The sequence below is a fragment of the Onychostoma macrolepis genome, chromosome 16 (assembly GCF_012432095.1).
Source record: "Onychostoma macrolepis isolate SWU-2019 chromosome 16, ASM1243209v1, whole genome shotgun sequence".
NCBI lineage: Eukaryota > Metazoa > Chordata > Actinopteri > Cypriniformes > Cyprinidae > Onychostoma > Onychostoma macrolepis.
In genome coordinates this window covers 12,671,849-12,695,042 of record NC_081170.1, presented here as the reverse complement: position 1 = coordinate 12,695,042, position 23,194 = coordinate 12,671,849, and the positions used below count along the sequence as shown (strand labels likewise).

Below are 23,194 nucleotides of genomic sequence, written 5' to 3'. Positions count from 1 at the left end.
CATTTCCTCCCCCATTGTGGCTGAGCTACACATTCTCTTCATTTTATTTTAAACATAGAACATCCAGAGGAGATGGCATCTACGTTGGAATTCATACAAATGTAAGGAACATATGTAATGAAACCGTGTATAAAGCATTTTGTTGTGTTGCTGTTTAGTTGAAAATAATCAAAGGGGTTAGTTCACTCAAAAATGAAAATTCTGTCATTAATTACTCACCCTCATGCCGTTCCAAACCCATAAGACCTTCGTTCATCTTTGCAACACAAATTACGATATTTTTGATGAAGTCTGAGAGCTTTCTGACTCTCCATAGACAGCAAGGGTCCTTACACGGTCAAGGCACAGAAACGTAGTATAAGGACATCGTTAAAACAGTCCATCTGCCATCAGTGGTTCAATCTGAACTTTATGAAGTGATGAGAAGACTTTTTGTGCGCAAAGAAAATAAAAATAACTTTATTCAAGTCGTTATTTAACAAAAACAGCGTATCCATGTGGTGCGGCTGACACAGAACAGCGTATGCAGTTTGCGTTCAGCGGATATTCTCCAAAATGGCGCTACTGTGACGCAGATGCGACGAATTGTTGAATAAAGTCGTTATTTTTATTTTCTTTGTGTACAAAAAGTATTCTCATCACTTCATAAAGTTCAGATTGAACCACTGATGGCAGATGCACTATTTTGACGTTGCTTTTCATACTTTTCTGGGTCAAAATATCTTAAATTGTGTTCTGAAGACGAACAAAGCTTTTACGGGTTTGGAACGACATGGGGAAAAGTGATTAATGACAGAATTTTCATTTTGGGGTGGAGTAACCCTTTAAGTACACTGTTAGACATTTCTGTAATTTCTGCAGTTATTTACTGTATATCACCCAGTATAATACTGCAGATTCCCTTTACAGTAAATAACTGTAATACCCTTTGCATCATGGGAATTTTCTGTGACGTCAGACCCCACATACAGAGACTTACTGTATTTTTAAAATTTGCTGTATACTACTGTATTTGCTGTAACGGCCGCTTTGGCGCCATTTTATTGAGGTTGTTTTATTTTCCTAATTTCTTACATTTGGATTGACACAATTTGCCCAACACCGTGTCTATAACGCCACAACAGCTTGGGACTGACTATACTGGACGTGTTACATCGCTTGTAATGATTGGAAAATCCGTTTGTACTTAATGTCAGAAACAGCGCGAGCGCTTGGAGTGCATTTGAACGTCAGAAATATACCAGGGCATCACTTTACTGTCCGCATACACTGTAGATAGTATATAATATTACTATATAATGGGTTCTATATTGTTTTTTATCGAGTCGCGCCACTCGTCCGAGGAAGACACGGAAGCAGCGCGACAGGTTTGCCCGGGGATGAACCAGCGAGAGTGGGAGAGCTCCGGAGAACATCTGCGCTGTGTGTCGATGCACCTTACGAGAGAATAATACCAGCAAGCAAGGTAAAAATATATGTACATTTGTCTGTGTGTTTGTGTCAGATTTTTGCACACCAGTTTACCTAACGTTAGTAACGTTTACCCGTCAACATGGCGGTAACAAACTTACTATGGTAAACCGCGGGCTGTTGTTTCAAACTACTTTTGTCAGCTTATCGACTTAAGTTACTGAATTAAAATTATTTTTAACGAGCAACGCTTGTCTTATATTATCATTAGGTTAACGAATGTGAAATTTTGTTCAGGTGTTAGTAGTTAATGTTGGCCAACTATAGTTTTGAGAGGTTTGTGTATTCTACATGGGGTTTGCCTTTTAAAAGTGTGCTATTTCTACTTCTTGTTTTTTAGAGAAGACATTTCTGTCACTAACAAAGTGGATGGTGAGCAAAGATGGTGGCCACGTTTTGGAGCAGCACCTGGGTTTTGCGGATGTTTGTCTATTTTCCCCATTATGTTTCTGTTGCCTAAAGATTCTTTGTGAGGATGAATCCAAAGGACACAACATAATGCACTGCAAAACACCCTAAGACAGGAGAAATGGTGAAGATGCACTGTTCCAGCATTGGAAGACTATATTTTTTAAGTGTTATATATGCAATGTTTTAAATAAAGAATTTGATATTTTGTAATTATTGTGTCTGTTTTAACTGAATGCCAGTAGTATGTAGAGTAATAATAAAATGAATTCTATATAAAAATAATAAAATCTAATGAAATCTATATTAATATGAATGAATTACAGTAGTACTGATGAATTGGATTTCTTTACAGTGATTTACTGTAAAACAGTACAGTTTGCAACTGTAAATCAAATGCAGTTTGCTACTGTAAATCTTAATTACAGTAACTTACTGGCAACAGTGTTGCCAGTAAGTTACTGTAAAAACCCTTTGAAATGTCTAACAGTGTATATCATAAAACATTGTTGACAAGATCACATGATGGATACAATCGGAGACCACTGGAAATGCAAGTTTAGCATTTTATAAACAATGTTTGAACTGGAACTTGATAATTCAATCTCAACCTGTTCTGCATGTTACTCTGTACTTCACTTTCATTCATTTCATTTGTCATTTCCAGTCTTCCTGTGAAGAAATCCTGAACGAGGGTCGAAGGTTCCCTTCATCTGAACCAATGCTTCCAAGACTCATGTATGAACAACTTCGAGAATCCATGTACAATTTGAGCTTTTTTTCAAATCTCAACATGGAACTTGGACTGAACATGCAGCAAAAGGAAAAAAAAAAAAGTAGTTTCCCCAAGCTGGCACATGGCAAGAGATACTAAAAGCACACAAACACTTGGAGCCCTGCTCTTAATTTAGATTGTATAGTTCTCTTAGTTTCACATTGAAATGTTAGGCATGAGTGCATGAATCTTTGTTCTTTATTTTCAAATGATGTACAAGAGAGTTTTTTTTGCAGTACCATGTCAATTGTAGATGACAGAATTCACATTTTTGATGTGAACTGTCCTTTTAAATAACATTTCACTTGACTATTGACTAGAAGTCTGTAGCAATTGTTATTAATGACAGCCCTGAAAATGTTTTGAATCTTGACTGTTTCACAGTGAAGTTCATCTTTGTGACCACTATTCGTTGCAACACCAATATTGTACAAGTAGCTGCTCATGTTTTTTCTGCCTGGTGCTGTTTAAAACTAAAACACATTGTTAAATTAATTGATGTAATAATATTTTTGTCTTCACCTGTTAAAGGCAAATAAAAGCTACTGAACGCACTTTTAAGAATGTTTACATGAGGTAAAAATAAACCATGTTCAATTTGTACATATTGTGCTGGATTTATTTGCTACTAAAGATAGGCCTATGCTATAATTTTTTAGAAATTTCTGCAAAACGGATTGTCCGTTTATGGTACAGAAGAAAATGTAAATCTACAGAATTTTCCTTTTTAATGAAATGTCCGTAAATTTAACAGAAAATGTCCTGGTAATTTTCTGCCAGTACATTATCATTTATATATATATATATATATATATATATTACTGCATAAACAGGAAACTTGTCTTGAGTACATTAAAAATTAATGAAAGCCTTTATCTTAGAATGCATCGAGGGCAGTGGATCATTTTACATGTATGCCTTACTCAGACAATTTATTCAAAAATGCTTATTCAAGGTTTATTTAATCAGTTGATGTATTTCATTGCAATTGAACCATGACCTTGGTATTGCTAGCGTGACACAATTTGAGCTACAGAAATAAAACAAAAAAACAGCCTACCATCTGATCATTTTCATAGGGAAAATTTGAAAAGTTAAATCAACCTTTTGGATGAGAAAAAGTATTAATGATTTTCACTGGCATAGCTGTACCACCATAAGCAAACTCCCTGATTCCTCTTTGAATGAAGGAGAGGCTTAATAAAAAGCAAACTTCCACTTGTAGGATGTGTCATCAAAGGCCATAATGTATACATACAGTGAAGATCATAAATAGACAACTCCCTTTTAACAATTTTCTTTGAAAAATAACACTTTTTTTATATTAATGTACTGAAGCAATAACTGTGCATATAGTTCATATGAAATGACAGGCAGAGACAGAAAACTTGTTTTGAGTACATTAAAAATGAATCAAAGCCTTTATCTTAGAATCCATCGAGGGCAGTGGATCTCTTTACCAGTGTGAGTTATATTTATATAGATTTCTTAAAACATTTATCTGCAATATATCACATGAGATATCTGCTGTAAGTAAGGAAACATTTCATTAAACACGATTAACATGCAAATCGCATAATTTCCCTCTGTGGGAATGATGTAAATGTGCAGTTAAAGAATGCAGTGTTAGATTATAATTGCAGTGTCTTAAATCCAAAAATTTTGAGGGTATTCCTGAAGGAACAGCACAGATATCAGCACTCGGTTAATGTGCAACAAGTAACTTAATTGAGATATCCAGAATCCCAGTGAGGTAAATAGAGTGAGATAAGCTTGAATCAGTTAACTGAATCCTTTATTAAAGACTGTGCACGGCGCAGACCTTTTCAAATGAACAAATGATACATCATATCTCCTTAATGGAATTTTGTTTACCTGGCCATACCCGGAGTGATGTAATAAGTGGAATGTTTGCATTGATGACAGGGAATGAATATTACACAGTGTACTTTGTTTGAAGAGGAAAGCATGCTTTACTGCAGTCATGTAGGTAAGGTCTTACATGTTAAGTAAGAGCTTCATTGCACACTAGCTGAGCCAGGTTGAAAAACAATGATTTGAGCTTAAAGAGACAAATTTATTTTACAGTTGTTGCCAGATTGTATTGCCAATTTGAAAAATGTGATCAAAGCGTAATGTTTACAAACATTTTATTCATTTATTTATTTTTTACAAAATTTCTCACCTAAAATAGACAGAAAATGTTCTTGTATGACTATTAACTAAACAGAAAAAAGCTGCCAACCAAGTGAACTGACTTGCCTCAATGGGACTTCTGTGTTTTTCAAATAGATAATTTTGTTGAGATTTAAATCCAAATCTGTCATTTAAAAATATAATTCAGACAATGTTGTTTTTAAGTACATCACCTGCAGTAAAACATACTAAGAACAATGGCATCACAAAAGCCTTTATATAGCACTCACCTGGCTGCCATGGCAGCTCATTAAGTTCTGCCAATGTTTTCAACACAAGCACTTCAGTTTAACTGCTACAGGATGTGTACCAACTAATAAGTAATTTCCCATGGAAATATCTACAGTAATTATTTACAGTGTTAAAATAATGTGCATGAGGATTCTTTATAGCCTATATCTGGTGCCAGAATTCCACTTTTATTGAAGAGATTGGCTCATTAGGCAAGATTTAGATAAGACAAGTATTTTAAAGGTTAAAGGGACTTGATAATAAATGGTATTATAACCCAGTTCTTTATATGGTCTGATGAAAGCCAAACAAAAATATATATAATGAGCTTTCTTGGTGCTGCATGTTTCCTTATGAATCCTGATAAACACACATCACTTATGGATGATGGAAATTGTAAAGAATTCCATAAAATGTATAGAATAACACACTGTCACAAAATTACAATAAATGGCATTTTATTGAGGATATTTTATGGTTTAGTCATGTTTAATTTTATAATCTGGTTAAGAAATCACATTTAAAAGATAATTGCCATATAAATCTCATTTTGGGAGCTCACAGTTTACATGTTTGGACAGTCATGGCTTTCTCAGGCCAGCTGTATGAATCCACCTCAAACTCTTCGTAGTCTGTGCTGTAGATGAGCGAATGAACAAAAGCCTCTTTATCGTGTGGCTCCGGATGCAGCGTTGCCATTTTGTGTTTGTAGGCATACTCCACAATCTGTCATGATGCACATAAAGCGATTACATTAAAAAACACAAACACAAAGAATCTACAAACAGGAACATGCATGAATCACGGCTGTAGCTTGAGATATTATTGAGTCGAGCTCACCTTCACAGCCAGCTTGATGGAAACTTCCTGGATGCTGTTGAGAGGAGGATACAGACGCCCCTCTGCAAGATCCTTCTCAGTCACCAGTTCTGCTATAGCCTATAAATACAGGTCAAAGTGGTGATTATTATGGACTTAACATATAGACAATGTGTCTAATTACATCATTTGTGCACATGCACAAAATTTTAAACGTAATCATTCTTCTCTTCTTTGTTTTTCTGATACAACTGCTTCAAATATTCATCCTGTTTTCCCACTGGTCATAGATGTGGCTAACATAGGCAGTAACAAGTGGGTTCTTCTTGACTGTGATCAGCCAGATTCAATTAAAAAAAAAGAGACCAAAATAATTACTAAAAGATTTATTTCTTCTAGACTTAATCCAGATTTCTGTTTGGCCTCTGGGCTCTGGAACCAGTGTTGTTATTGTTAAATTGTTCACCCAAAAATGAACATTTCGTCATTTACTCATCCTCATGTCGTTACAAACCTGTATGACTTTCTTTCCTTTGTGGAAGACAAAAGATGGTATCTTGAAAAATGTTGGTAGTTAAAAAATTTGGTCACACTTTATTTTAAGGTCCAATTCTCACTATTCACAAACCACTGACTACGACTTTTGCCCCAATAAACTTCTAATTTGCTGCTTATTAATAGACAGTAGCGTAGTTGTTAAGTTTAGGTATTGGGTAGGATTAGGGATGTAGAACATGGTCATGCAAAATATGTGCTTTGAGTACTAATAAAAAGGCAATATGTTAATAATAGGCATGCTAATAAGCAACTAGTTAACAGTGTGAATTGGTCCCTATACTAATATATTTTTGGGCAGACTATATCTTTAACCACACTGTAAAAAGTGATAAGTTGACTTAACTTTAAAAAATTGAGGAAACCCGTTGCCTTAAAATTATTAAGTAAATAATAATAATAATAAAAAAAAAGTTAAGTGAACTTGACAATTCACTTAACTTATTTTTTTAATTATCATTTACTTAAAAATTTTTAGGCAACGGGTTTCCTCAATTTTTTAAAGTTAAGTCAACTTATCACTTTTTACAGTGTGGTCAGAGGAAATAAAACACAGAGATGAAAAATGTTGAAAAGAAATGTTGCCTTGGCAACAAATTTAAATCTAATAAAATGACAAAAGAGCTAAATTACTAATTACTAAGTTAATTCAAAATAGGAATAAATTCTATAATAGTATATAAACAACACTTAACAACAACGTGTGATATAGAATTAGAACTACAGGTCAACTGGTTAATTAACTGTCAGAAGTACTTGCAGCTATAATTCAACTAAAACCAAACCACATTTGTGGTGCTTCATTGTGCCACCCTCAAGATAATTTATTTTTGCAAATACTAACAGACTTTAAACCTTTTGGCTCCATTACATCAACCTTGACCAGCAATAACAATAAGGCATAATAAATCACAATTAGCTTTTGCCATTTTCCAATTTAGACCTAATTAAGACAGACAACAAAATTCTCCAGCCACCATCAGTTGTAGTCAATCATTATTCTTGTTGCTAATCCACATCTCTTTGCTCGTTATCGGTTTATTTACATCCATACTTCTCTCAGTTGGTCGTTTTGTGTGCCATTTCAGATCACATTCCTCAGACCCGACAGTCCAGAGCCATAACTTACTGAAATACACAAAAGGGCGGTAGGACCAGCGGGGGGTAAAGAAATAAAGCATTCCCTCCTGCTGCCCAATGCTGTTTGAAGTTCAGACATCCACACTGCAGTTTCAGTGGAGCAGGAGAAGAGATCCAGCTCACGCTCAGCGTACATTACACCACTCTGAGCAGCTCTAAAGAGATAAATCTCCTTTAGTGGCACATGCCCATATGATGTGTGGGCCTGTATGGCCTTGGCTAACCTTTTAGACTGCAATGGGCTGTTTCCAGCAGAACAGGACAGTGTTTCATTGAGATTCAAACCAGCTCTCTTGTTTACCCCATCTGATGCAACCATCCATGGTACCTGACTACAACACTGTCTGGCTGATGTCAGGTGAAACATGGAGGACAGCTTGACAGATAAGTTCAGCAAAATACAAGATGACATTGCGCAACAGTGATAATATGTTTGCATATTGTAATGGGATTTTCTGGCTTATTTTGAGCATGTAAATGTAAAGTGGTATAAGGACTGGGAAACAAAACTGTACGATATACATCGTACACACCTTCAGAGAACTAAGCACTGATGATGTATTGTTTTTCTCCTTTAAAATGTCTTTAGGAAGCAATTAGTTATAAAAACCTACCATTTCTCATGGCATAAACGTACCTGGGGGAACCTTTTAGCGAGACGCGAAATACGTACCAATAAGTAGGCTACATACCCTGCTAAAAAAAAACAATAGAAGCCCAATAGAAACTATCACAGAAATTCCAATGGTTTCCATTAAAATGCCATTATAAACCATTAGCTTTTTCCAGTAAATCCATTACAAAATTCCTTTTTGTAGTGTGTTTTGGGCATTTTTCCAATAGGATTTAACATCCCACCAATAGAATCCATCACATACTAGTAGACACCATTATAGTTTCCATTAAAACCCATATAATTCCCATTATAACCATCAAAACCATTACATTTTCTATTGTGTTTTAGGCAGGGTTCAATAGATTTTTTCAGCAGGGTATCACTGCAGTTTCCAAAAGAAATTAACACTAGAGGCAGTAAAACTCCGATGCCTTTTATGCCTTTTCTCACAAATTTACAGAGCTTCGATTAATGCGTAATTGTCGCACAATTACTTGAAGAATATCATGTTATGACTTCAAAACAATATTAATATGCTGGGAGATTTGAAAACTGATGCTTTTGAACATTAGCATCACACATATCCAGCTTCATATCTATGGGTTTTCATTGACGGTAGGTTTGTTCGGTAGCTCACGGAGTACAGAGAATTCTGAATTCTGAACAGCCGCAATACGTACCTGAAGCAACGTAATAAAAACACAGCAATATGTACCTATATCAACGTAATAAAAAAGTGCCAAGTTTCACATATTAAACCCGTGTTTTAGCGCCAAACAATTTTACCATCTGAAAATGGGCTTTAGAGACAGACAGAAAAAAGCAAGTGGGATTCGATCACCTCTGCCGTAATGAGGAAAACATCCTCAGGGATGTGCCTCATTGCACAAGCGGTGACCCCCAGTCCCACTCCAGGGAACACATAAGCGTTGTTGCCCTGACCAGGGTAGAACTTTCGCCCATCGGGAAGGGTTACAGGATCAAAGGGACTCCCGCTTGCAAATATCCCCCGTCCCTGCAATATAAAATACAATAAAGCAAAAATTAAATGATTCACTCTCTCACATAAATGTACACATGCTACTCATTCCAAAAGCACCTCAGTAAGTGTGTAGCACTGCTCAGCAGTGCACTCTGCCTTGCTGGTGGGGTTGCTTAGAGCGAAGATTATAGGTTTCTTATTGAAGGATGCCATAGCCTTGATTATCTCCTCCGTGAAAGCGCCAGCGATAGCTGCCACCCCTGAAGAGAAGAAGAGAGGGATTTAGTGAGTACAATAGTCTTCACAGGGACTGCTGAAACAACAGCAGTGTATATTAATTTATGTATACATTAAATGTACCAATTATAGCAGTGGGTTTCAGCTCCTTCACAACATCTTCAAGCTTCTTCATTTGAGCATGCTCATGTGCAAACCTCTCTTTCTCATGGGTGAGGTGATCCCGACCCTGAATGGGAGACAGAGAGATAACAACAGACAGATGATGAAAGTGTATCGGAAACATACCACAGCACACCTCACCGCACTTCATAATGAACACAGGTTCTCTCCACAAGGAACAAAGAGCATAAAACCCACCAGATGTCACACTTAGAAATGTATAAATGTCATTGCATTAGATAGAGCATCAAAAAACTGACACTTTTATTAATATATTTGGCATTTATTTTCACAAAATATAGCACAAGTACTGGTTGGTTAGATAAGGCAACACTTTAAATTTCTGGTTGTCAAACACGTCCATAGCTGATGTGATGAAATACACCTTCAAGAGAGGATCTGACTTCATACAGCCACTAATACAATAACTACCTGGGTTCAAAATAATCATAGAAATGGCACAAAAAAGGTGAAGTTAGCACTGACAAAGGGTTTAGCACATGGAATTTGGTTTGATATTTTATCTAAAGGAATCACACTTTCAGGGGTGGGTTAGTCTCCAAGGAACTATAACTTTAAAAAAAAGTACAATTAAAAGCAATAAAAAAAAATGTGTGCACATAATGTGTGCATGTGTATGCAGTTTTTTCTTGTATATTTAAATGCATATATTTATAAGCTCTGTTCATGGGACGTGCCCCGAATGCTTTCGGTTATTTCACGCTTTACCGCATCTAAGTAAAACGTTGAGGACAGCTGCAGGCTGCAGAAAGGAACAGGACATTTGAAAACTGCTGAGATCACAGAGCTTCTTCATCACCATCTTGCCCTAAAGCAAGATTCTTACTCCAAGGGGTTCCAGGGAAGTGGACAGCAACTGGTGTAACACAGATCGCCTAGATGAAAGTGTCACTATCAAAACCTCTCTGATCTCTTTGTCTTTAATAATGTAAAATGGCAGAATGATCTGTTAAAGTATAGTTCACCCAAAATTGAAAATTCTGTCATTAATTACTCACCCTCATGTCGTTGCAAATCCATAAGATCTTTGTTCATCTTCGGAACACAAATGAAGATATTTTTGATGAAATCCAAGAGCTTTCAGACTCTGCATAGATAACAATGCAACTGATACGTTCAAGGCCCAGGACATCGTTAAAATAGTCCATTTCAGTGGTTCAACTGTAATTTTATGAAGCTCAAGAATACTTCTTAAGTGCAAAGAAAACAAAAATGTTTGCAGGAGCCGATGGAGACTGACACAGAATAGAAGAAAATGTTATTTTTGGTTTTCTTTGTGCACAAAAAGTATTATCGTAGCTTCATAAAATTACGGTTGAACCACTGATGTCACATGTTTCTGGACATTGCGTTGCGTTGGTGTCTATGCAGGGACAGAAAGCTCTCAGATTTCATCAAAACCATCTTAATTTGTGTTCTGAAGTTGAACAAAGGTCTTGTGGGTTTGGAAAGACATAACGGTGAGTAATTAATGATAGAATTTTCATTTTTGTGTGAAGTAGCCCTTTAAGCTTAAAACAACAAAACCATCTATCGAACTAAGTTGAATCAGTTTAAAAAATTTTAATGAAGACCTACAGTAATGTTTATGGACAATCAATTAACATGACTGAATAAGAGGTTTATAAACTCCAATACAAACCACATGGTGTGTTTGAATGTCCACACTAAATGTAAAAAACACAGCCTTTAATAAGGACCTCACCTTAACGATAAGTCCTTTAGAGTCCACCATCCAGATTTTCTTTATACACTGCTCCCGAGGAAGCCCCTCTTTCACCATCGCCATAATGATGAGCTCGGCTATGCCCATTGCAGCCTGGAGACATAAAAATGCTGTTACAGATTTATATTTCACATACACTTGAACACATCTAAAGAGATGTGAACTCTGTGAACTTCACAACATTTCAATAAAAATCTCACAGCTTAACCAAAATAATGAATCTTTAATGAACTCATTCCATACATCTTAAAAACACAAGAATAATTTAATACATTTGACAGACAAGAGGAACTGTGGCATATTTGCGCCCATGCACTGTTGTTGTTCACTCAATATTGATTAACAACCATCAAAATACTGGAAAATTGATGTTTAAAATAGTGCTGGGCAACGATTAATCGCGATTAATCGCATCCAAAATAAAAGTTTTTGTGTACATAATATATGTGTATGTATTGTGTGTATTTATTATGTATATATGAATACACACCCATGTATGTATATATTTAAGAAAAATGTGTTATGTTTATATATTAAATATATTTATATATCATATAAATTATATTAATAAATATATACAAATGTAAATACATGTAAATCTTTTCAAAATATATACTGTATGTGTGTGTCTTTATATACACATTATAAATATACACAGTACACACAGATATATTATATAAACAAAAACGTTTATTTTGGATGCGATTAATCGCGATTAATCGTTGTCCAGCACTAGTTTAAAACTGTGTTATTTGTGGATCTGCAAAGCCAACACTCTCACCTCCCCTGCACCCTGAAATACAATGGTATGGTTGCTCATTTTGGTCTTGGTAATGTGAAGGGCAGCCAGCAGTCCCGCCACAGCCACAGCAGCAGTACCTACAGGACAGAACACAAATGTTTTTTTTTTTTCAGGATTTTTTGATGAATAAGTTAAAAAGAACAGCATTTATTCAAAATATAAATCTTTTCTAACAATGTAAATCTATGCTATAACTTTTTATTAATTTAACACATCCTTGGTGAATAAAAGTATTAATTTCTTTCAAAAAAAGAAATAATAAAAATGTACTGACCCCAAACTTTTAAACAGTAGTGTATATTGTTAGAAAAGATTTCTATTTTAAATAAATGCTGTTCTTTTTAACTTTTTATTCATCAAAGAATCCTGAAAAAAAGTATCACAGGTTCCAAAAAATTATTAAGCAACACAACTGTTTCCAGCACTGATAATAAATCAGTATATTAGAATGATTTCTGAAGGATCATGTGACACTGAATACTGAAGTAATGATGAAAAATTCAGCTATGATCACAGAAATAAGTTAGATTTTTAATGAATATTAAAACAGAAAAACGTAGTTTTACGTTATATCATATATGATATTATTATATAGTAATAATATTTCACAATATAATTTTTTTTTCTCTGTATTTTTATCAAATAAACGTAGCCTTGATGAGCATTAGAAACGTATTTAAAATACATTAAAAATCTTACTGATCCCAAACATTTGACCGGCAGTGTAATTCTGAAATATAGAATATAACATCTGGAATCATAAAATAAAAGAAAGTTAATGAAAATATTAAATTAACCAGGGTAATTAATTCAATAAAAAAATACCAGAAATAGCTTAGCATACATGGAGGGGGGCCTGAATATTGTGACCTTGTGAAAAAGGTTAAGAACCACTGACCTAAACACATTAAAAATAAGCAAACTGTATGTGAAATATGAAACAAGCACTGAAATGAGCACAAGAAACTCCAATATCAACACCTCCCATATAGAGTAAATTGAAAACGCCCCCTCAGCTCCGCTTGCTCCAGTCCAGCGGACGCATATGGTTAACTCTGTGAACGGTGAGATTAATTCAATGTGCTCCACCCAAACATTTGATTGAACCTCAACTTCAAACAGTGCGATTGTGTTCAAGCTGTTGATTGGAATGTGTCTGCAGTGATTGTGTAAAAAAGGATAAAGACAGAGAGGAGGATGGTAGAAAAGAAAGTAGAAGAAAAAATGCACTCAAGATAACCACCCAGTCTTGCTATTGAACCATAAACACAAGAGGGATTTAAGTAGAAAGGAAAAATCAGAGAGGGAGACATGGTCTGAATGACTAACTTACAATAATTGATTTCTGGATTACACTATAGACTGAGAACCGGACTAATCATAACATTATGACTCTTTTAATTGAGCTAAAGCCTAACTTATACTGTATGTGTTCTCTGTGCTTTAAAATTTTGTACAGGTGAAACTTAAAACTAGTGTGCGACTAAAGTCTCTTTTTGTGCCCATACCTTGGATGTCGTCATTGAATGTGAGATACTTGTTGCGGTACTTGCTCAACAGACGAAAGGCGTTGACGTTGGCAAAATCCTCGAACTGGATAAGGCAGTTCACCCCATACCTGTGCATAACAGAAAAATCAGTGTATCTTTCTTCAGAACGCAGAAACACAACAAAACCAAATATAATCTCAAATTCATTTGTTTTCAATACAAAGAATCCTAACAAAATATAAATCCAAATCCTCACAGGCTAGCCGAAAATCTCAAACAACCATGTACTATTTCATGTTAAGTGGCTAGGTAAATGCACTCCACTTCAGCCTGCAGAGGGGGCCATCCAACTGCTCCTCAAGCCTATCACAGATGGGGTGGCTGGGTGTTCAATCCAGAAGGTTTTTTCCTTCTCAGTGTGGGCCTGAGACTGTTATCGTTGCTTTGTAGACATTTCCACAGCCAAACACAACTCTCAATGGTCAGAAAAGCAAATAACAATCCTTGTATGATCAGTTAGTAAATGATGTGGAGTACAGAAAAAACCTTCCCAAATGACTATTCAAAATCAATAGCAATGATTTGCACACCCACAATCCTGTCTCTCTTGAGGACAGAACTTCATGAGAAAAACTGTAGACTTTTAAATGGACTACAGCGGTTTCTCAAGTTATTTATCCAGTCAGCAGAACAACTGAAAGAACAGTACACAGCAACCAACTCATTCCCCAATGGAATATAAGTAGAGGGCAGATACAGGCCCATCATATTTTGATGCAATATCCGAGGTCCCAGACACCTAGACATTGGAAACAGGATAGGTAAACACTGCAGTGTGCCTCCATAGAGAGCTGGCCTGTCACTCAACCCAATGCAAGAGGAATAGAGATCTGCATTGCTGCCTAGAGCTGTCGTGTATACATATCACTCAAACATACACGGGGAAAAACGCTCACTGTATTCACAATGACAGTTGTCTCCTGAAGCATCCAACCGTTTCTTTATTTCCAGTAACAAAATCATAAAGAGAAAACACAAAATGAAAAAAAAAGAACACCGCCATAAATGTATCGATGAAGTTGTTATTCAGTAATAGCGCTATATAAATGCCTCATTCATTCATTCAGTAATAATCTTCCCCTCTAATAGTCTGTTAAACTCATTAAGCCAAGTGATTTGAATTTGATAAGTGATTCAGTTTAATTAGTTAGTCATGACTGTTTGTGCAGTGGAATTTCATTTTTGGTAAACTAATCCTTTAAGCAATATAAAATGGTCAGTGTTGCGTGTTCAGACATGCAACAAAAACAGAAAAACGCAATAAAGTTTTCATTGTCTCCAGAGACTTTCCAGCACCAAAGTACTCTAGGTAAACAAGGTTAACCGAGTTCAGAATCTCATCCAAAGTTTTAGGAAACCCTGTCCTGAGACCCAGCCTTAGATTGGTCCTTCTAATCAAACTGCAGTCTAAACTCTGACATATCTGCTGGAGGAGGAGGCAGGAAAGCAGTCAAGAGAGACTGACAGAGTAATTGCTCGTGGATTTGGTGGAGAACTTTGGCAGATATAAATAGGATGTAGAGAAAGTGAGTCATAATCCCAGTATGCTTTCTGATCTGTTGAAGTGCATCATCTGAGGAGGAAGATGAAAAATGAGATCATATCCTCCTGATCTTGCTCAACAGTGCATGACATGTCAATATTAGCATACGAACAAGAAAATCTGCTGTCGACTAAATACTGTTTAATATTTGAGGTGATACAGAGTGAACTATGGGGTTTATTTTGAATAAATGTGCCTGAGAGAGAGACAGAAACAACCAACCGACAAAACAAAGCACCCATGTGGTGCATTGTGGTCTCATTCTCACCAAAGCTTGTTGTCTTTTTCTGGCGCCTCGTTCAATGAGATCCATAATGCACCTCTGCGTCTGTTGTAAAACTCAAACAAAGAGCTGGCCGGAGATCAGCTGCACTGGTCCTCTCCACCAAAATTCAGTCCAGACAATGACAGACACACCCAAGCACACTGAGAGCTGCAGCAATATTCTGTCTCTCCTCATTTGCCTTTACCTCCAGACAGGGCAGAAAGTGTTGAGAGTGTTAAGAGGAGCTCTTAACACAAGCTAATGTTAAATCAACTCAGTGCTCTAGGACAGCTGTGCTATGCTTTTAGGAACAGAAAAGGCATGCAAAAATCCCATTTTACACACAGGCTACTTGCTCGAGTTAACAGATCAGCATCTGAGAATGAGGAAACTTCCTAGGATGGAATAACAACTTTTAGAAACACTTTTCTGCAAGCCCTATAGCTGCTGCACTTCCTTTGACCCTTTTGGCATTCTGTTCTTTGGAAAAAGGCACAAGTAAGTGGTGAACACACACCTGTGAGACTGTTGCAAGCAGAGCTGAGTCAAAATTGCAAAAATCCAAGAAAATTAAGCCTTATTAAAACAGACATTGTTTCCATGACAACAAAACAATATATATTTACCTATATATAATCTAATGTGAATCAAGAAAACAAACAAATAAAAAGTATTTCTGCAGTTCATTTTTAGCCTGGACGTTTTGATCCCTATAAATGTAGGCAAAAACTGATCCTTCCAAACCCAAACAAACACATGCGCACACTCTCACACACAAACTGTAATATTCAGAATGACCTATCAAACAAACAGAGCAGCCTCAGAGTAGTTCTGGCATTAATACACACACAGCATGTGTAAACACCTGTATATTTAGAACATTCATTTATTATTTTCAAAACTCTACCATGCAAAACATCTCACAATTTCCAAATCTATTTGTCAGGCATATGGAAGCTGAAGTCTGTAGCCAGCAAATTCTATACAAACCATAATACACTTCAGTCTCTGTCTAAATGATCTTAGTAAGGAAGCCCGACTCCATCACTCTTAAAGAGGAATGCAGAGCCCATGAGAGACTGCTAAACCCATCTCCACGCCATGGCTAACAAAACACAACAAGGCCCTTTGTTTTAATCTGTGATGATTTACTGCTTATTTCTTTCAAACATAAATGATTTGCCTGCACAGACTAAAGTCTACTACACTAAGTCTATTTTGATAAAGCACTGAGATTTGATGCTAACTGACCAAATCTCACTGCAGCACTTCAGTACTTCACTAACAGGAACACAACATGGCTGTTGGGAATTAAGCATTTCTCATAAAGTGGTTTGCTCAACAGAGTAGAGAAAATAGAGACGAAAAACACAGCCACCAGGTTTAGGTTTAGCGTAATCCTGCTGGGCCACACACGCTCAGGACGTTTGCTGAGATTGGGTCAAAGGATTCTGGCAGAGCAACACATTCACAAAGATAATCTTTTGCCCGCATGCCAACCGTGCAGCCCACAGGCCTCCGCGTTAAAGGTCATAGTAAGAATCCCATCCAAACAGCTGTTCAACCAAAGTCTTTAATACGTGCACGTGCACACACACACACACACACACACACACACACACACATGAAATATGAACACAATTTTTAGGATTCCAGACAGGTTTGCCCACACAATCAGGTTTAAAATCAAACATTATCCACATTTACAGACCATTCTTTCTCATATGCAAAGGGTGAATATCCCAAACTAAACCCTCATGTATAAAATTTTGCATAGTTTTCATCCTAAAAGTATGTGTATACACAAACTTCACAAAAGTTTTAAGGTTTATAAAACCGTATATAAGCCAGAACCTTATTTTAAGAAATAGTTTTAAGCACGAACCAGAAATTGTTTTAAGCATAAACTATAAGAATGTAAAAAAAAAAATAATAATAAAAAATAATAATAATAATAATAAAATAAAATAATAATAATAGACTTTATGTAAATTTAGCACTTTAATAATGTTTAGATATTTATACTTATTTATATTATTTATAATATTTATACAAAATTGATACTAATTATGTAGATCATTTTTAAACATAAAAAACTGTTTGACATCAGAATATAACTGAAAGATTATTATTAAAAATTAAACCTGCACAGCTTACTGTTTTCATTACAACATTTCAACTAAACACCATATTTTTGATAATGTCAGAAATGCCCCATATCATTACTATCAGGTCAAGGTTAAGTGGGACAGGCTTCTTTTTCTTTTACCATTGACTCATGGTGAGCATGCAGCTCTTCAGGTGTTCTTCTCCAGCACACACAGGCTCCCATGGGGCCCATGGGGCTTCACAGGCCGCTCTTTCTGTTAAACACTCCTTCAAACATCATTCCAAAATATCAAGCGACATTCCCCTACATCTCCTATCCTAACATGGCTTCGTAACAGTGCCCTGAGATGGCTTGTGTTACCATAGTGATGACTGGAACACCGTCACCACTAGAGCTCTGTGAAAAGAAATGAGCTCTAATGAAATAATTTGACATGGGAATTGTGCCGGTGCACACAGAGGGGCTACAGAAGACAGATACTTTTCAGTCTGTCCTGGGAGAAGACGGAAAACAAAGTCAACCCCGTACAAACTACTTCGGCACCACAACACAAAGCCTGAGAAGTGAAAAAAAAAAAATCTATTCCTGAATTAACAACATCATAAAAGAAGCATAACCCCCCGCGAAAATAATCCCAGCATTTACTACCTAAAATGCTGCTTTTCTTTTGGAATGCGTGTTTTCTTTATATGGTGTTGTACACTCTTTACCCAAATTAAAGACCTCAAAGCGCGCCTGTGCCATATCTGCTCTAGCTCTTCTTGTTAAAGCCATTGTGGGGCAGAAAAGTGGCCTGACAGAGATTGGTGTCATTATTCTTCATCACTTGTGTCCGAATTTACAGAAAAAGGCTTGATGGGAAACAGAGCACCTGCGGGCTGTTAAACTTAAAGTCTGAAAGCCTGAACCTCAATGAAAGCTAAAGAATTTTCATGATTTTCCTTTGTCTTCTTTTCACATTTTATTTCAAACTGGTAAAGCTATTCTGCACAAATGCTATTTATCTCTACTCTCAATATGCAGTAAAATAAAGACAAACATTTGCCTTTCACTGACCTCAAAAAGTACAACTGGAGTGCAATATACCAATAAACCGTTGCGTACGGGGTTTTAGAACTGAGAGACGTTTATAACTGTTCCTATACCTCAAAGAGCAGAAAATGGTGCTAGCAATGTCAGTTCTCTTCATGTGATTCATATTTTTGACTCTTGAGTGTGAATCACCTTTGAGGTATGGATGCTAATTGGGTTTGACTCCCAATTAAAGTAAAAACTAATGGTCTAAAAAGGTCTTATGCCTTCAATGCAATCTAAGCTGTTTTGGATAAACGCATACATGTATTTTAACCCTCATTCAACAAGTGAATGTTACTTTTCAGGATTTTTCCTGAAGCATTGAGCCTCTGAAATGTAAAATTATATGGAGTTTATTAAAAATCACCAGGACTGTAATCATTTGTTCAGTCGTCAACCTATAATCATTCATTTTCCGCCAACTCTGCACTTTTGGGGAAATGTGATGCTGTTCCCTGTAGTTTCATGTCCACCCCATTATTATAGAATCATGGTGATATTCAGCCAGCTGGAGGGAAATCAGACACTGGGGTTTTTGAGTTCTGCTTTAAATACAGCCATGTGTGGCACTATGCTCTTATGACAACCACTGTCAAACCAGGCCACACCAGCGCCTAAAGCAACCGAGAGAACTTTGACCAAGACCCTGGTTCTTAATGGTGTTTACCAGTGCAGAACTTGCCACTATGATTCAGGTGGTTGCCATGCTGTTGCTAGTTGGTTGCTGTTGCTAGGTGGTTGATATTCTGGTCCCTAGATACCGTTTGTGTCCCTCCTTCAATGTAAGTCTGAGATATATATTTTCGCATACGTCCTATGGAACAGCTTCTGCGTACCACAGTTAGTGGAAGTGAGAGAAAAGTGTTTATAACGTTTTAAATATTGTTATTTTTCTTCCGAAAACGCATCGAATTTGCTACAGGAGGCCTTTATTTACCCTCCGGAGCTGTGTGAGTCACGTTTCATAATGGATGGATCCGTTTATTTGACTACTTTTGGACTGTTGAAAAAAACACCCATCCAGTGCTATTCTAACACTTGGAAGAGCAAGGACAATTTTTAATATAACTTCGATTGGATTCGTCTGAAAGAAGTCAGTCATATCTTGAGGGTGAGTAAAACATGGGCTAATTTTCATTTTTGGGTGAATTAACCCTTTAAAGGTGCCATAGAATGGAAAACTGTATTTACCGTGGCATAGTTGAATAATAAGAGTTCTGTACATGGAAATGACATATCGTGAGCCTCAAACACCATTGCTTCCTCCTCCTTATATAAATCTTGTGAATAAAAAAAGACCACTGAAAAATAGGCGAATCAGAACATAACACGACTGTGACGTAACAGTCGGGATCACTAATAGTTACGCCCCCAACATTTTCATATACCTTTCATGTTCTAGGCCAGCCGCCAGCCGAACCATCAGAAATTCTGCAGGTATTGTGAAGAAACATCGAAAATGGCAGATCATGAAAATAAATGTTATGTTCCAGGCTGTGCAAGGGATGTGAAGTGCAGGGTGGTGTCTGTATTCAGAAAGGCACAAGACAACAAGACTGTGCAGTGCCAAGCTGTGGAAAAACTTTGCATTGCCTTCCTTCTGATCCCAATATTAGGAAAGAGTGGCTGAACTTTATTTTTAATTAATATCCAGACCACGTCAGTAAGAACTTGGTCCTTTGTTCACTTCATTTTACTGCATATTTTTTTACAAACAAGGCGCAATTCGACGCGGGATTTTCAGAAAGATTGAAACTGACAGACAATGCTGTGCCGACAATACTGGATCCGACAGTAATGTCGCAACACACAAGTGTGAGTAACTATTTTTATTATGTCATCACTATTGCTTTGTCTGTTAAACAGATCGTTTGATATGAGTATTTATGCATTTTTAACCTAAATCACTGCAGCGTTCATCTGCGAAAGACGTACGCTGTCAAACATACACAACTGTTAGCCAATCATAGCAGTGGGCGTTTACTTCAAAGTCCACAATCCGACATGCCTATTGAAACAGAGCATTCTGATGAGGAGGGGTCAAAACAGGACAGAAAATAGCTTAGTACTTCTAAGTTATGATGTTTTTTGATGTAAAAATCTTGATAACATTGTAAGTGGACCTCAGAGAACAGTACAAAATATATACTGTATAATAAAACAAAAGGCAGATCATGAAGCCTTTAACAAATTCCACTAATAAAGACCAAAAAGTTTTATTCTCCATGCTAACAATGCTACACTAGAGTTCATTGAACATATTCAAGTTCATAGCAAATATTAATCTCCCAACATCCAAAGTGAAATGAAAGATGAGCTGTCAAACAATAAAATGGCATAAAAAACTACAAGAACTCAAATAACCCAAACTGACATCTTTGAAGACTATCGAAGACAAATGGCACAAGATCGTGAACCATTCTAAGCATCAGTGAGCTGATTGAGCCATCAGGCAGTGGGGCTGGTTATGGGCTGAATTACATCACCGCATTGCTCAGTATCGAGCAGGATATGTGGGGAGAGAACTGATGAGGCGTGCAGTCAGCGATCCGGTTCGGGTCTCTGCCACTGGAGTCGTCGCTCAGAGCCCACAAACCTAGAGGCATGCGCTTCACCCCACATTCCTGCAACGCAATGGCTCAGCTATGCTCTCCAGGCATTTCCATCAGTGGCCCGTGGAAGGAAGTGTGTGCTGTGCGGCAGGGGTACAGTGGGTTTACTATACCTGTCTGTGATAGCCTTCATAAATTCATCCAGAAGCTCATTATAGGCCTGTCCACGTATTCTTTTATGCCTCAGACCAATGTACAGAGGGTCCTTTAGGAGCTCCTGTGACAAGGAAAGAGAGAAGAAAAGGTTTTCACTACTATAATCCCAGGTATCAAGTAGAAACAATAGCATGACATGACGATTCATCATATTACTTTAACGAGGGGGGGGGGAAACTAGAAACGAAAATACAATACCATCAAATCTGAAAAGCGAATGTTTACTATGTGCACAGCTCCTCTCTAATTAGATTACATATGGTAATCTGGTGACCCCGCAGCTGTATAAACCTCTTAGTTATTTTTGCCTGTAAGCGTATGTTTAAAGGAAAGACAGACTGAGAACAAGAAAAAGAGAAATGCACAAAGGCATAAAAGGAGACAGAAAGAGGCCAACGTGAAGAAAAAGAACTGCACTGCATTTTCAATTTGGAAGTCTAGCAGCTGTCACTCTTGTACAGATCTGCAGACTTCACACTGAGAGTCACTAACACTATAGGAAAAACAGAAGGGAAGTAGAGAGAGAATGTGAGCGTCATATAAAAATTCTGCACGCCCCATCACTGTCAGCGTGCCAGTCAAGCAGAAAAGAAAATGGATTAACAGAGCACCTGCATCACTCTCAGCAGTACTGATGTGTGGTGCAACAAGTCTGGAAGTTTTTCCACATGTTTTGATCACGGTGAATGAGGAAGTGCTTTCATCAGAAATCATTCCCACATGGCACACAAACTTTCAGGCATAATCTTTTCTGACGATCTGTCCTCGGTATTAAAGTTTCTTTTATCTGATAGGACTAGTGAAAGAGAAAAAATAGAAGTTGCTGTGTGGGATTGAAGAAGCAGTAAGTCCTAAGAAGTTTAATAATTTCTTTATGTTGTCTTTAAAGTCAAAAAGTGCACACAGTTTTTAAGAAATATCTGTTGCTACTTTCATCTTCAGCTTTACCCTCACTTCTTTCAAAATTCATTTTATCAATTTATCAGTCAAGTAATAAAAAAGGGATAGTTGGACGCTGACTGGTCTAAGTAAATAAATAAATACATTTTAAACTTCATTTTTTTTGTGTGTGTGTAATTAACACAGTTCGTCCATTTTAAAGTGATAGTTCACCCAAAAATGAAAAAAAAAATTATAATAATAATTCTATCACAATTTTCTCATGTAGTTTCTCGTACTTTCTTCTGTGTAACACAAAAGAAGATATTTTGAACAATGTTGATAAAAGTTTTGGTGACCATTGACGTCACCAATGTATGTATAAAAACACTGAGATATTAAAAATTAGTAGTAGTAGTAATATATTTTTTATTTAATGCTATGTCAGCATCTTAAGCTATTTTCATGGCAAAAACAATAAAAGAAAAAAATACAAGTATAACAAATACAATAAAAACCAGCAAACAAACAAACACAATTTACATTACACAAGATTTTTTACATTTAACATATGAGAAAAATTCTAAAACATTTTCTGGCAAAATTATACTAAATAACTCTAAGTGAGTTCTATTAATATTATTATTAATAATAATAATAATGTCTAATATAGACAGACAGACAGATCAAAATGTGTGGCGTAAAACAATACAAAATCATGATAAAACATACTCTGAATAACTGTGTTGGCATGCTGGCTGAAAAAAAAAACACATACAGGAAGAGTGAAACCGAATAAAGGGATATTTTTCTTCCAGTACTACTTTGGATTTCTATTCAAGACTTTTACACAGCAATTGAGCTC

The 23,194-nt window shown here is 36.4% G+C and overlaps 1 protein-coding gene across 1 annotated transcript in view; it reads right to left on the bottom strand.

Annotated features, from left to right (window-relative positions):
* Positions 1 to 5,521: 5,521 nt before the first annotated feature.
* me1 (malic enzyme 1, NADP(+)-dependent, cytosolic) overlaps positions 5,522 to 23,194 on the bottom strand; it is an 80,801-nt gene continuing 63,128 nt past the window's right edge. The window contains exons 6-14 of the mRNA XM_058747582.1: positions 21,408 to 21,511; positions 13,649 to 13,758; positions 12,120 to 12,217; positions 11,318 to 11,431; positions 9,553 to 9,658; positions 9,310 to 9,452; positions 9,052 to 9,225; positions 5,921 to 6,019; positions 5,522 to 5,806 (exon numbers count right to left, since the gene is read on the bottom strand). Coding sequence (XP_058603565.1) covers positions 5,639 to 5,806; positions 5,921 to 6,019; positions 9,052 to 9,225; positions 9,310 to 9,452; positions 9,553 to 9,658; positions 11,318 to 11,431; positions 12,120 to 12,217; positions 13,649 to 13,758; positions 21,408 to 21,511 — 1,116 coding nt within the window. The 3' untranslated portion in view covers positions 5,522 to 5,638. The remainder of the gene's footprint in view (positions 5,807 to 5,920; positions 6,020 to 9,051; positions 9,226 to 9,309; positions 9,453 to 9,552; positions 9,659 to 11,317; positions 11,432 to 12,119; positions 12,218 to 13,648; positions 13,759 to 21,407; positions 21,512 to 23,194) is intronic.